Source organism: Phyllostomus hastatus, unplaced genomic scaffold (assembly GCF_019186645.2).
Source record: "Phyllostomus hastatus isolate PE091 unplaced genomic scaffold, TTU_PhHast_1.1 phas_contig_34, whole genome shotgun sequence".
Classification (NCBI taxonomy): Eukaryota; Metazoa; Chordata; class Mammalia; order Chiroptera; family Phyllostomidae; genus Phyllostomus; species Phyllostomus hastatus.
In genome coordinates this window covers 24639645-24653263 of record NW_025333857.1, presented here as the reverse complement: position 1 = coordinate 24653263, position 13619 = coordinate 24639645, and the positions used below count along the sequence as shown (strand labels likewise).

The 13619-nt window shown below is 40.7% G+C and overlaps 1 protein-coding gene across 1 annotated transcript in view; it reads right to left on the bottom strand.

The window, feature by feature from the left end:
* Nucleotides 1-7887, bottom strand: part of PLGRKT (plasminogen receptor with a C-terminal lysine) — a 28917-nt gene extending 21030 nt beyond the window's left edge. The window contains exons 1-2 of the mRNA XM_045840597.1: nt 7638-7887; nt 4534-4620 (exon numbers count right to left, since the gene is read on the bottom strand). Coding sequence (XP_045696553.1) covers nt 4534-4614 — 81 coding nt within the window. The 5' untranslated portion in view covers nt 4615-4620; nt 7638-7887. The remainder of the gene's footprint in view (nt 1-4533; nt 4621-7637) is intronic.
* Nucleotides 7888-13619: the final 5732 nt, after the last annotated feature.

Below are 13619 nucleotides of genomic sequence, written 5' to 3'. Positions count from 1 at the left end.
CCCATCTCTATGTGTTGTAAATGTTAATTATTAACACCCTTGTACCCACCAATGTAAAAGAAATATGTGTGGCTGCATTTTGGTTTTTATCCAATGCCCCAGAGTTCCCCACTTTGCTTTCTCCTACTGTCCTAATCAGTCACCAGTGGATTTCATGTAACCCTCCAATGCCTCCTCCTTGTATTCTAATGTAGAAAATAAGCTGCAAAACTGCCATTTCCCATAGCATTTTCTCAGTCCGTTGAGATTTTTCTTCCTGGCATTTGTCCCCATTTTGGCTCAAATAAACAAAAAAAATTTGTGCAGGTTTGTACAGGTTTATGACAAACAGGGCAGATCAATGGCACTAGTAGGCCAAAGACTAAAAGAATAATTTCCCTGAACCCCAGTGCTATCAGGTAGGCCAGGGGTACACATGGGAGGTAGCAGCACCAATGCTGGGATCAGAAGTCAAAGGGCAAAGGGTTCCTAGCCACTTTGCCCACCCAGTTTCCCAGCTTGCTAAGATACAGCATAATTACCTGAAACTGCTAAGATAATCCCTGAATTATCTATGTTAAACTCTTTGGTGTGTTCCCAGGGGGAAAACACTAGAATTCAACAGATAGGCTTTGAACAAAGTTTGCAGTGATGAAGGGAAATTAAGTGACTTTGGGTTGCTTCAGAATCCTGCAGTTGTTTCCCCCATTATGTAAATGTATAATGAAATTGAGGTATTATTTGCTTATATTGTAAATATTCATAGTGAAGAGATGACATCCTTCCATTCAATGATTCTCTAACCCCTTCCAGTTTGTCTAACAGAAACAATACAGAATTCCAGAGAGAAAAACAGAAATCACAGCTGATCTCCAGAGAGGCCTGGTACTGCAGTGTCACCTGCTGGACACAGGCACCAAATACATCCTGTATCAGTTTCTAGGGCCATCATAACTGAGTGTCTTAAGCAACAGATATTTATTGTCTCAGTTCTGGAGTTTAGAAGTCTAAATTAGGTGTCAGCAGGGTTGGTTCCTTGTGAGGGCTATAAGGATAGTATCTGTTTAGGCCTGTCCTTGGTTTGTAAATGGCCAACTTCATATTCACATGGCATTGTCCCTATATGCCTGTCACTGTCCAAATTTCCCTTTTATAAGGATGCCAGTCATATTGGATTAGAGCTCACCCTAATGACCTCATTTTAATATGGTTACCTTTGTGAAGACTCCATCTCCAAATAAGGTCACATTCTGAGACAGTAAGGCTTAGGACTTTAACAAATGAATTTGAGGGAGGGTCACAATTCAACCAGTAATATACCCTTTTCACTAAATATAAGGCAGCTGTTGGCCTACCACAGCACTCTTGTTAAAAATGAACACCTGACCCATGGAGGTCTTGTGACTCTGAGGCCTGACATCTTCATTTTGGGGTGGGTTAACTAGGACAGGACAACTGCAAGAAAAGAGCCCATCTGCTGGCAAGTTAAAATGTACTTGTGGGCATGGCTGGGCCAGCTTGGCCTTACTGTCATCTCAGCTTTGCGTAAAGTAGTAGCTACCCCTTTGGGAAACACTTTATCCCTTTTGAGGCAGGAGACAGCATAGGAAGAACTCTGAGACTGCAATACTGTCACTGGCCAGCGTTTAACACCCTGGTTGCCAGGAAATGCCTTTACCAATTAGGTAGAATAAATAGTAAACCGAGGCAGGGAGGAGGAAGGAGACAAGTCTCACACTCTAACTCAGCAGTCCTGAGCCTGGTCTGATAATATTGCCAGGTGCTCCAACATCACAAGAAACACTATATTAGCAAGAAAGAAGGACAGTCCTTGAAATTCTATGTAACATTTCCACTATCTGGGAAAGAAAGCCTTGAAACTGTGCTTTCATCCCAAGGCTTGAATGTGGGAGAGGGTCCCCGGAGCCTAAAGAAAGAGCCCATAAAACAACTTTGGTTAATTGCCTACCTCTGGTCACTGTCTGTTTTAGGAGGGAGTCCCTGATGCTTACAGAAAGAGCCCATGAATAACTTTGGAAAGTGCCCCAATTTTAATTAACTGCCTCCTGTCATGTATTTGTTTTACAACAAGATGAACAAATGGGGTCTGGAGCAAGATAAGGATTTGGGCTAACAGACCCTCACACATACCTAAGTTTGGGTAGTTGCATTCCTCCAGGAAAGCTGGCACCACATTTACCCATTAATCAATATGAAACTTTTTTCCCCTCCTATCCCACCAACTATGTAAGTCCTGAGGACAAAGGACTTGCTCTCTCTCTCTCTCAGGGGCTCTTAGCTCTTGGGCCACAGGGCCTCTGGCCACCTTTGCCCTGAAACTTTGTCTTTCACCCCCTACTCTACCCAGTCCTGTTCTCTTCCATGGGAACAGACCACTAATAAACTGATTACATACTACTAGATTTGCTGATATGTAATTCTTTACATGCATCAGCAAGAAGAACCAGGTCTCTCCCGTCAACACTTTCTGCCACCTGAAGGAAAGCTACTGGCTCAATAGGGCTGTTGGATTCACAGAGATTCTCCTAAATGCCTGGGCCTATTTTACCTTTGATTCAGCTAAGGAGAAAACTGATGTTGCTGATAGTGCTTCTGCCAGTTTGACCTCAGTGCCAGCTATGATGGTCACTGGGATCAGTGGGCAGCAGTCAAGGTCGTTCTCAAAGCTCTGGCCAGTTGGGCCGAAGGGCAGGTTGTCTGGAGGGGCTATCTGCCATAGGCCCTTAATATCCCAGCACTTACTTGCTCAGTAGGCCAAGAATGCAAGGCCCAGACTGCTCTTTGTTCAGGCCATTTCTGTGGGCTGTACTTGTGTAGTAAACAACCTTAAGAAATAAGGTAAGCCCCCTGCCCCCAACTCCACCAGCTCAACACTCACTATAAAAGTAGTAGATTCTCTAAGCTCAGTGTTCCTCAAATGTGCCACAAACCCACTGAATGCACAGCATCCATTAAAACCCATCTGTCACCTCTGTAAAACTTAAGGGGGATGGACAATTGACACCAACCCCGTGTTCATGCTGCTTGCTGTGTTATGAGTAATAAAGTTCTCTGTTTCTGACATAGGTGTCTCCCGTATCTCACCAGCATCCATGAGACAGTGACAGGCTAATTTGTTAGCTTGCAAACAGAGTAAAATCCCAGATCCTTCCAACACCCTGACTTCATGGAGACTGATGTAAGAGCAAAAGCCCTATAGTCTCCAAAGGTCTTGCACAAGGACTCTCTGAGTGTGTGACATTCTTGGCTGGTTTGTATGCCTAATGTTTGGTCTTCTGTAGGTCACTCTGCTCTGTTACATTTATTCAGCTGCCCATTCTTTCAATTGTTCCATCTCCTCCAAAGACATCATTATCCTGCACAAGACAATTGTATCACTCTTTAATAGCAATAATCACAACAGCAACAACTAATAAAGACCGAGATACATTGTTCTAAAGACTTGAGGCATTGTTCTATATGCTTTCTATATACTACCATTTTATGCCTCCAAACAACCCTAATGACGGGGATACTGTCACCTCCAGCTTACACAGTCGGTGACTGAGGCACAAGTCATAAGTTAGTCAGGGGTAGAGATGGGGTTCAAATCCAGGAAGAGTAGCTTTAGCCCTCACTTTTAACCACTCACTATACTGCCTCACAGTGGGACCTTCTACTATCAGAGCCACAGTGAACCACAGAGGCATAGAGACTTTTATTTGAAATCTTAGGATGGTAATTCCAGTCTAACTTTTAGCACTTGATTTTGGCATACAACATTTTAAAGTACTTTTTGACAACCTATATTGGGCAATTAGACAATCATCTACTTTGCTTTGATTGTTTATGTATAAATCCAATGTCAAGTTTTCATACTCTATATTAATTTCCTATTACTATATAACAGATTATAAAATTTAGTGGCTTAAAACAACATAAATTTATTATCTTGCAGTTCTGGAGGTCAGAAGTTCAAAATGGACTGGTGGGAGTACATTCCCTCTGGAGGGTCTACGGGAGAATCCTTATCCTGGCCTTCTCTATTTTCTAGAGGCTGGCTGTGTTACCCCGTCTTCAAAGCCAGCAGCATAGCATCTTCAAATCTCTCCTCCACCCCTCTTGCTTCCCTCTTTCCCTTATAAAAACCCTTACGATTACATTGGGCCCATCCAGGTAATCCACAATAATCCAGCATCTTGTGCATCTCAAACTCCTTAACTTAATCACATTGCAAAGTCCCTTTTGCCCTATAAGGAAAAATCTTCACAGGGGATCAGGATGCAAATATCTTGGGGAGCGGGTAGCATTCTGCCTACCCTATACTCTAAGCAGCTGTCTCCTCCTATATTATGGAAATTTTTACACAAGTATCTAGATTGGAGGTTTTAAAAAGCTCATTCACCAGATAATTAATAACCCACTTCATCTTGGCTTTGAGGATGCCAAGAGCCTTTTACCTTTTGGGGTCAAAGAAAACATACTGATAGAGCACATGTGTTAGAAACTTTAACTATTGTAACAACATAAAATGTTAATTATTTTAAAATGTACCTGAAGTCGAGCATTCATAAGCATGAACTCCTGTTGCATTTTCATGTTTTCATTCATAGATTTTGAAAATATAAACCCCATCTTGATCTAAAACATAAAACAGCAAAGAGGCTTAAAACAATGTATTCTACATGCATCCTCACATGCTCTGCTTTGGGCTATCATGAGTTTATGACAATGTTAAAAAAAAAAAGAAAGAACTTTGACTTGGCTTGGCTGTCATTTATTAATACCAGCTGATTGAATTAGATGATTTGCAGAATCTTCTGCTCTGTAAGTATATGGTCCATGTTTCATGATTATTTCCACTATAAATCTTGAAGAACTGAGTACTTAAAAACACTCAAACAGAAAAAAAAGTCTTTTTGTGAGAAACAGGGTGAATACCACCTATCCTTTTACCTTTTGTACAGTTGGATGATAGAACCTTTTTTTATGAGGAGGGGTGATTCAGAAGATACATTGTGCACTTTAAGGACAGATTTCTCTGTGCTCCTTGCATTTTGTGTTTTAGGAGTTTTAAGTACCTCAAGGTCACTATATCAATACTCTTCTTGTTAGCCCTGCCCCCTCCTACATACCCCATATTTCCATCCACCCACTGCTGACATCCTTTGGCCATCTTCCTCTACTTTCACCTTTGTTTTCTTAAAGCTGCTGCTGAAGTTCTCAATAGGGGAAACATAAGGATAAGTAAGTGTCCTGGGAAACACAATTTTTAAGTGAGTATATGGTACTATCTTATTTATGTTACTTAAGAAGTTCTTAAGTAGGCTGTCAATTTTAGTACATCAGTACTTCAATTGTTTGTTCTTACTCCAATTGGGTAGGTACGAAAGACCTTCAGTTGTTGACTTTTACATTCAGGATGCAAAAATTCAAGGACATTACAACTGCTCTACCCTCCTCAACAATGTTGCTGATTCTCTTTGGTAGGCTGTTGAGCAGGGCTGTAAACCTTGGGTCAGAGTGGCCAGTATTAATGCTTTCTACCCAGGATTCATGTGTTCTATGGGTAGTCTTCAGAGCTCCTATTTACCATATCCCTATCCCTATCAGGAAATCTTGGCTAACTCGGGAGAAGAATGCAGGGAGAACATTTCATGCCAGGTGGAATGGGTTATCCCTGCTAAAAAGGGCTTCAGGTGGGTGGGAACTGCAAGCCAGACTTCAGTGGTTTACTTGTCAAAGATGCACCCTGGGATTACAGGGGCCTATGATCCAGAGTCCGCTTTAATGTTAGGAACAGGACACCAATCACTCACCAGAGAGAAGAGGCACAACCCTGAACAGGCCTGGGAGGTCATGAGGTTGCCCTCTCCCTCAGCCACTACCCCAACTCACTCCATCCTGTGACCAGAATTGGAGGCTACCTGCTGAGATCTAGTATAAGTTCTCTCCTTTTTTCAAACTCTGACAGTCCCATATCATTTGTCTCTAGTGGTATTTCTGAACTTGCCTGAAGGCAGAAGTAATGTATTATCCATCTTGGTAGTCTCATGGTGTATCTTTCCAATAAAACTTTGCAGAAAGCAATGAGTGATACAAGAGAAAGGGTAACTCAGGTCACTTGCCATTTCTTATTTTTCTTCTGTATATAGGAATGGATAAATGACTTTTTACATATGTTGCAAATATTTATAAAGGAAATAATTGCCATCTAATCCCATTCTTGTATACACATACAGTATGTCAGAGACCTGTGTCTTACAGTGCTCCTATTTATCAAGATGTGGGACCTTCCCTGAAGTACAGGGAGAGTCCTCATGTCAGCCATCTAGGGAAGAGAAACTGCCTGGAAAGTTAGGATTTATGTTTACCTCTTTCTGTCTAGACTGTGGTCCTCAGGGAATATCACACTTGAAAATGAGTGTACAACATCTTGTAAAATATACCCCGGAATTAGTATTTTCAACTTTTACCATCCTAACAAAGCCATTTTCCAAAGTCTGGGAGCTTCTTTTAGGTGTTTGGAATACTCTCAATCTTCTCTCTCCCACTCACAAAATATATATTAGAAAAATGATGACTATAGTTCATACCACTGTATGATCTATAGGAAAGTTGTTAAGAGAGTAAATCCTAATAGTTCTCATCACAAGGAAGAAAACTTTTTTCTTCTATTGTATCTATATGAGATGATGCTAGCTGAACCCATGCGGTAATCACTTCATAATACATAAGTTAAAACCATCATGCTGTATCCTTAAATTTATACAGTGATGTATGTCAATTATTTGTCAATAAAACTGGGTGGGCGTAAGCAAGAGTGATCTTGCAATAAGGATAACTTTTATAAGGTAAGTTACCTAAATTGTATAAGGTAAGTCTTTCAAAAATTACAATACTTTTATCATTGATGACAAATCTCTTGATACTTGAAACTTAGACACCAGTGTGTCTCAGAGGGCTGAGAACACTGATTTGAGTTCCTTCTGCATGTAATTTTCCTTTGATTACTCCTGAGACCTTAAAAAGGACTTCAATGTTAAAGCTGTGCTATAGATTACAATGGGAAGGGGTATTTCTGTGTGAGGAGTGTTGGGGCTGAAATTTCCAGGCAATCCTGGGAACCTGGTTTGATGAAACTTGTAAAAAAAAAAAAAAAGCAATCCCATAACGACGACCTCTGTCATCCAAATTTCTGCGCTGACTCACTTCCTGATCAAATTACACATTAACAACCTACATTTATGACTAGTTGCATAATTACAATCATTTTCAATAAGTGTAGCCCACTTCCCCTGCAAATTCCAGCCCGGAATCCACAGCTTCCGCCGGGAGGATTTCCGTAATTTAACTCCATCCGCCTTTCCTGGACCTAATTACTGTATCTTGGGTATTTCCTAAATGGTATTCTGATTTCCGTTGATAATGCTCTATACTCCCCGACTGGATTGCAGTCTTACGGGAAAGGCCGGGAGTCCCTGCACTGACACTGACTCCAAAACAAGGTTGTCGATACCCTTCAGCACTAGGGCAGGGAACGAGCCAAGGGCTGGCGCTCACGAGTAGCGTGCCCCCAGCGCGTTCACGCACTCCCTCGCCCGGGAGCTCAGCGCGCGCGGGACAAGGGGACCCGTGGATCTGAGGTCTCCACCAACCTGTGGCCGCCCGGTCCCGCACGACTGGCTTTCATTCACTGGGCAGCAGGCAAATGGAGGCTTGGGGACTCGGAGATCGCCACAGAGGCCTCCGGGTTCACTGTCCCCGGAACTGCTGCAGAAACCCGGCCTCACCTCGCAGATTGGCTTGCCAGGACAGTGGGTTCGACCTTCAGCCAATCAGGGCAGCTCTTAGCTTTCTGAACCTTAAGCCTTGTGCGTTCTACACCTGGCCCCTAGAACTGGCAGTTCAAAGAATAAAGAGGCAAACAACCTCGGCGGCTGTGGCTCTGAACCACACAGGTCTGCAAGTCTGAAGGTCACCCGTTCGACTCTAGTTAGGGCGCATGCCCGGGTTGCAGGATTGCAGCTATACAATGAAGGCTAAAGGCACTGTGCTTGATACCAGAGATTCACTGGGCAAGTCTTAATACTCCCATCTGCAATATTAGATAGCTGCAGTAAACTGGTAAAGTCAAGACCACTTAAATGTTGGACCATGCAGAAGTTAAAGTGTCACCAGACTGGGTTAAAAAATGCTGATTTACCACCCTGACTGGTGCTCCATTGGAGCACTGGAGCATTGAAGTACATCAAAAGGTTGCAGGTTCAATTCCAGGTCAGGGCACCTATGTTGTGGTTCAGTCTCCCCTGGAGAGGGGAGCACATATATTTCTCTCTTACACTGATGTTTTTCTCTCTCTCCCCCTCCCTTCCTTGCCTCCCTTCCCCTCTCTAATATCAATAATCGTACTGGGCTGCGGGAAAAAAATCCTGATCTACCAAGGTAGTGCATAGGACAAGGCAAACATAAGTGAACGAAGTAGGAAGCTTTGATTATCATTTTTAGCTTAGCAACAAGTTGTAAAGGCAGGGACTATTATAGCTCTGCATTCAAAGTGTTAACTGCTTATATCTTCCCTGCCTTCCCTGTTACTTTGTATGAAGCGTATTGTGTCTTACAAATATTATAATTTAGATTCTAGGTCATAGTATACCCAAATTGACATCATCTCAAAGAAATCTGATGGTTGGTAAGATTTTGTGAGTCTTAGGTGTAAGGGATGAGTATCTTTTCATTTGAGCAAAGGGCAAGAATAAATCCAAGGTGGCAAAGCAGGTGCACTGTGTGGGTTTTCTGTTTGCCTTCCCTCATATCTATTTTCCTCCCTTCCCTTTACTCCAGAAGCTGACCTCTTTGGAAAATATCACCTGGGCTCTTCTCAGCTGGTTTCCATTTGGGTTTGAACAATGGAAGCATCCACAGGAGATTGGAGGCAGGAGGAAAGAGAGGGAGGGTATGTTATATCCAACAATGGAAGCATCCACAGGAGATTGGAGGCAGGAGGAAAGAGAGGGAGGGTATGTTATATCCATTCTTTCTGTTTTGGGGTAAGAATCTGGCAGTGCCTCTCCACAACTGCAGCTCTTAACCAGGCATCCCTTCTTCATGGCTCCAGCTCTCAGAGGTCTGGGGAATGCTTTCTTTTCCTTCCTTTTTAGCCTTGAGATGATATGGTCTTCCTACTTTTGCACCAAGGCTCTCTCAACTTTGTGGTTCTTAAACTTAATGTTTGACATGTCTCAACCAGATGGTTCTCTTAACCCCAACACCCCCCTTTAAATAGTGTCTAAATCATTAATATCTCTTTAGTTAAACCAACTGAGTATAATTCTGATTCCTGACTGAAACCTGATGGATACACTTTAAACTATACATATACATTATACTCTTGTATGTATGATATGTTTACAATTTTAAAATAAGTGAAAAAAGTGACCATGATAATATATACCTGATAATTCAGAGAACTCTTGGTGTATGTGTGTGTACACACATGAGGTCTGTCCAGAAAAAGTCCAACTATTGTTAATACAATGAGAATGGTTTGCATGACATGGATGTAACCTGGTAGCCAATGAGAGTGGACTGGAATGTGCATGTACAAACAGGGACAATTTCACTGTACTAGTCAGTGGGCGCGGTAGATGCTGTTGAGTGAGGATTTGTACTGTATGGCCATGCCATTCAAAATAACTGTGTGAATAGGACAATGAATCTGCATCATATTTTGTATTAAGCTTGAACATTCCTCTGTAGAAACTATTTGGATGATTCAGAAGGCCAAAGCTATGGGCAACTGGTGACTGGCAGCTTCATCATGACAACATCCCTGCTCATGCATCACATCTTGTGCAGAGTTTTTTGGCAAAACATCAAATCACCCAGGTGACTCAGCCCCACTACAGCCCAGATTTGGCACCCTGTGACTTCTGGATTTTCTCAAAACTAAAATCACTTTTGAATCAAAAAGAGATTTCAGACTACCAATGAAATTCAGGAAAATATGATAGGGTAACTGATGGAGATTGGGAGAACTGCGTGAGGTCCCAAGGTGCCTACTTTGAAGAGGACTGAGGTGTCATTGTCCTGTGTACAATATTTCTTGTATCTTGTATCTTCTTCAATAAATGTCTCTATTTTTCATATTATGTCACTGGATACCTTCTGGACTGCACTCATATATATCACATTTTATAGAATGTGAGGTAAAAGGATTAAAATAATTTCAAATCAAAGGAATATAACTTTAACTAATATGTGCATTATTTCTAATTGTATGAATTTGTATATACAGGTGCATATGTTTTTACACACAGGTACAAATAGGTGCTTTTTAAAAATCATCTTGCATTATAGCATAAGGATTTTCATGTTGTTAAATAGAATTCATATGTGCCATTTTTAACAGGTGTTGGATTTTCAGGAAGTATGTATACAACTTCTGTTGGATATTGCTGATTTTTTGTGCTATTGCAAGAACATCATGATAACCATCTTCATATATATATACATATGTGTATATATATATCTTTAGCATTTTGATTGTAAATACTGAGCTAAGTAGTATAAATATCTTAGAATTGATGTAAAATCCTTCACTCATTGAACATCTCCTACCCTTATTCAATATTTCCCCATATATAGATAAAGTATTGATAGTTTAAAAAGCAAAGTTTTTGAAAGTTTAAGGCATGCTTAGAGGTATTTCTTTTTAACAGAGATGTTTTTGCAAAGAGTTTGAATTTCCCTATTAACATGGGACCCAGAGTTAGCGAAGAACCTCAGTCTGTGATGGAGGGCAAGTAGTTGCACAGTGTGTGAGGCTGAAGCTAGAAGCTCTTCAATAGTAAGTTTTTCTGGAATGGTGTTTCCCATTCTCTGGAGAACAGGGACTAAATTTTAACCTTACACTTCAATCATGGGGTTATGGCCTGAACATGATCTGAACAAGCAGAGAGCATCACTGAGCTTTGACAAGGCTTGTCTGGGTTTTGTCCATTCCTCAACAGTGATGCCAAGTGGCAGTATAATATAATGGCAACAGTGGATTCAAGATATCTTCTCTCCCTACCTAGAAAATTTTAAATTGAGATGTAATTCACAGAACACCAAATTCACCATTTTAAGTGTACAATTTAGAAACTTTTAGTATATTCAAAAGGTTGTACAACCATCACCACTGTCTAATTCCATAACATTTTTCACATCAAACATTTTCATCACACCAAAAAGAAACCCCATACCATTAGCAGTCACTCCCCATTCTCCCCCTTCCTCTAGCCCTGAGCAAATCCTGATCTGCTTTCTGTCTCACAGATTTGCCTGTTCTAAACAGTTCATATAAATGGAGTCATACAATATGTAGCCTTTTGTGTATGACATCTTTCGTGTAGCATAAAGGTTTTCAGAGTTCATCCAAGTTGTAGCATTTTTTAGTACTTCATTACTTTTTGTGACTAAATAATATGCCAATGTATGGGTATACCATATTTTTCTATCAATTCAAAATTGATGGGCATTTGGGTTGTTCCCACTTTTTTGCTATTATTAATAATGTTGCTGTGAACATTTGTGTACAAGTTTTTGTATATATGTTTTCAATTCTCTTAGGAAAGAATATATATGAGTGAAATTACTGAGTCATACAATAACTCTATATTTAAATCTTTGAGGTTAAACAAATTCACAATGCCACCAGGGTGAATAAGGACACTAATTTTACCACACTTGTACAGTAGTTAGGAGCATAAGTATTACAGCCGGAGTATCTGGGTTTGAACCTCAGCTGTGCTACATTCTAGCTGTGTAAGCTTAGACCAGTACTTAAGCTCTGTGCCTCAGTATCCATATCTCTAAAATGGGAGCAATAGTAGTATCTTTCTCATAGGATGTTGAAAAATTTAAAAGAGCTGATATATGTAAATCACCAATACAAAGTTCTGACATATAAAGAATGCTATATGTGTTACTATTACTATTATTTTTCTCTTCATTATAATTTTTGCATTTTGTTTTGTTAATTTGATAAATGAAAAAAGTGATGCTTTAATTGGTTGAGGTTTGCTATTGAAATGGAGTAATCAGAGATGACAATAATTTAAGAGGGCAGCAAAATATGGCAAAATAAAGGTAAAATATGTTTATTTCTTTTAGGGAGAGAGGAAGGAAGAGAAAGATCAGAGAGAAACACTGACATGAGAGAGAGACATCTATTGGTTGCTTCCCTTCCATACCCCAAGCAGGGACTGAACCCATAACCTAGGCATGTGCTCTGACAGAGAATCAAGCCCCACAATCTTTTGGTGTATGGGATGACATTCCAACTAACTGAGTCACATCAGCCAGGACTACCCTGTTTTTGATGAACAAGAAGGTTTATTGGAAATTGCTTCTTCACCAGGAAATTGCTAGCATCACTTCAGGCCCAGTTGTAAGACCCTTGAATCTATCCTCCTTCTGAGATCAGGACAGAAAAGGAACATCTCTCTTGTTTTAGTGGAATAGGTAGAGGTAGTATAAAGGGTAGTATCAATACCAATCAACCAAGTTTGATGGAGGAAGGGGAGTTATAACTACACTTACAAAGAACTCTTGGTTCATTTTTTTCCCCTTAAACAACATACAATCAATTTTTAAAATTTCAGTGTGCAAATGAGTCACATCAGGTTGATGTTGAAATGTAGACTCCCAGAACCACCTCTTCCCCTAGAGAACTATATTCAACAGGTCTGTTGTGTTAAAGCCCTAAAATCTGTATTTAAACACCCACCTCAAGTCGGCTGTGATGTAAGTGATCCTCAGAAACAGTACATCAGCATTGATGAGTTTTACTCCTAAAAATGTAAGCGGGACATGACTAGGAAATGGCGATACTGGAAATGATTAGGGTGTCCACACTTCTTCTGTCTCAGCACTTCTCCATCCACTTTGCTCAAATCATAAAACCCTCACAAGTTTTCAGGATTAATGGCCCCTAACCCCAGATGGTAGGATTTTCATATATTTTTTAAGTGTTAAAACCTCTTTTTTTCTTTTTTTTTAGTGGTAGAAATTTGTATTTTTTGCCTTTGTTATATGTAAAATGAAATTGGTAAATATGTCCCATGACTTTGGTGAAGTACAACTGTTATTATTCTATACAAGTATGAGACTGGGGTTAGGAAGAAAGACAAAGAGGTGATGACAGACACACAGTGGAAACCCCACACAATCTCTTGGCAAACTGAAGGGGATGTGGGAAGCTCAGCTTCATTTGACTACAAAGTCCCAGGGTTTAGTTTCATATCTGCTCATGCATATGGGTAGTGGAAAGGAAGGGGAACAGCAAAGACACAAAAGGGCGTACAGGGTGGGATGAGAAAGAAAGTAGAAGGGCTAACATCTCCAAACAAATAAATTCAACTGTATCTGGTGAGCTTCAAATAAACCCAGGAAATAATTCCTGTGACACAGATGGGTAGGCTAAGAGGGTGAATTGGCTCCAGGCTTGGGACACGCTGAGGACTGTGTTCTCAAGGACAGAGGTGGTTCTTTTCCAGTGGGAACCCCCTGCATTACACAAGGAGGAGCCCAGAGGAGAGTGGAGACCTTCCAGGGGAATCATTGGGAGTATACAATGACTACTTTCTTCCAGCTCT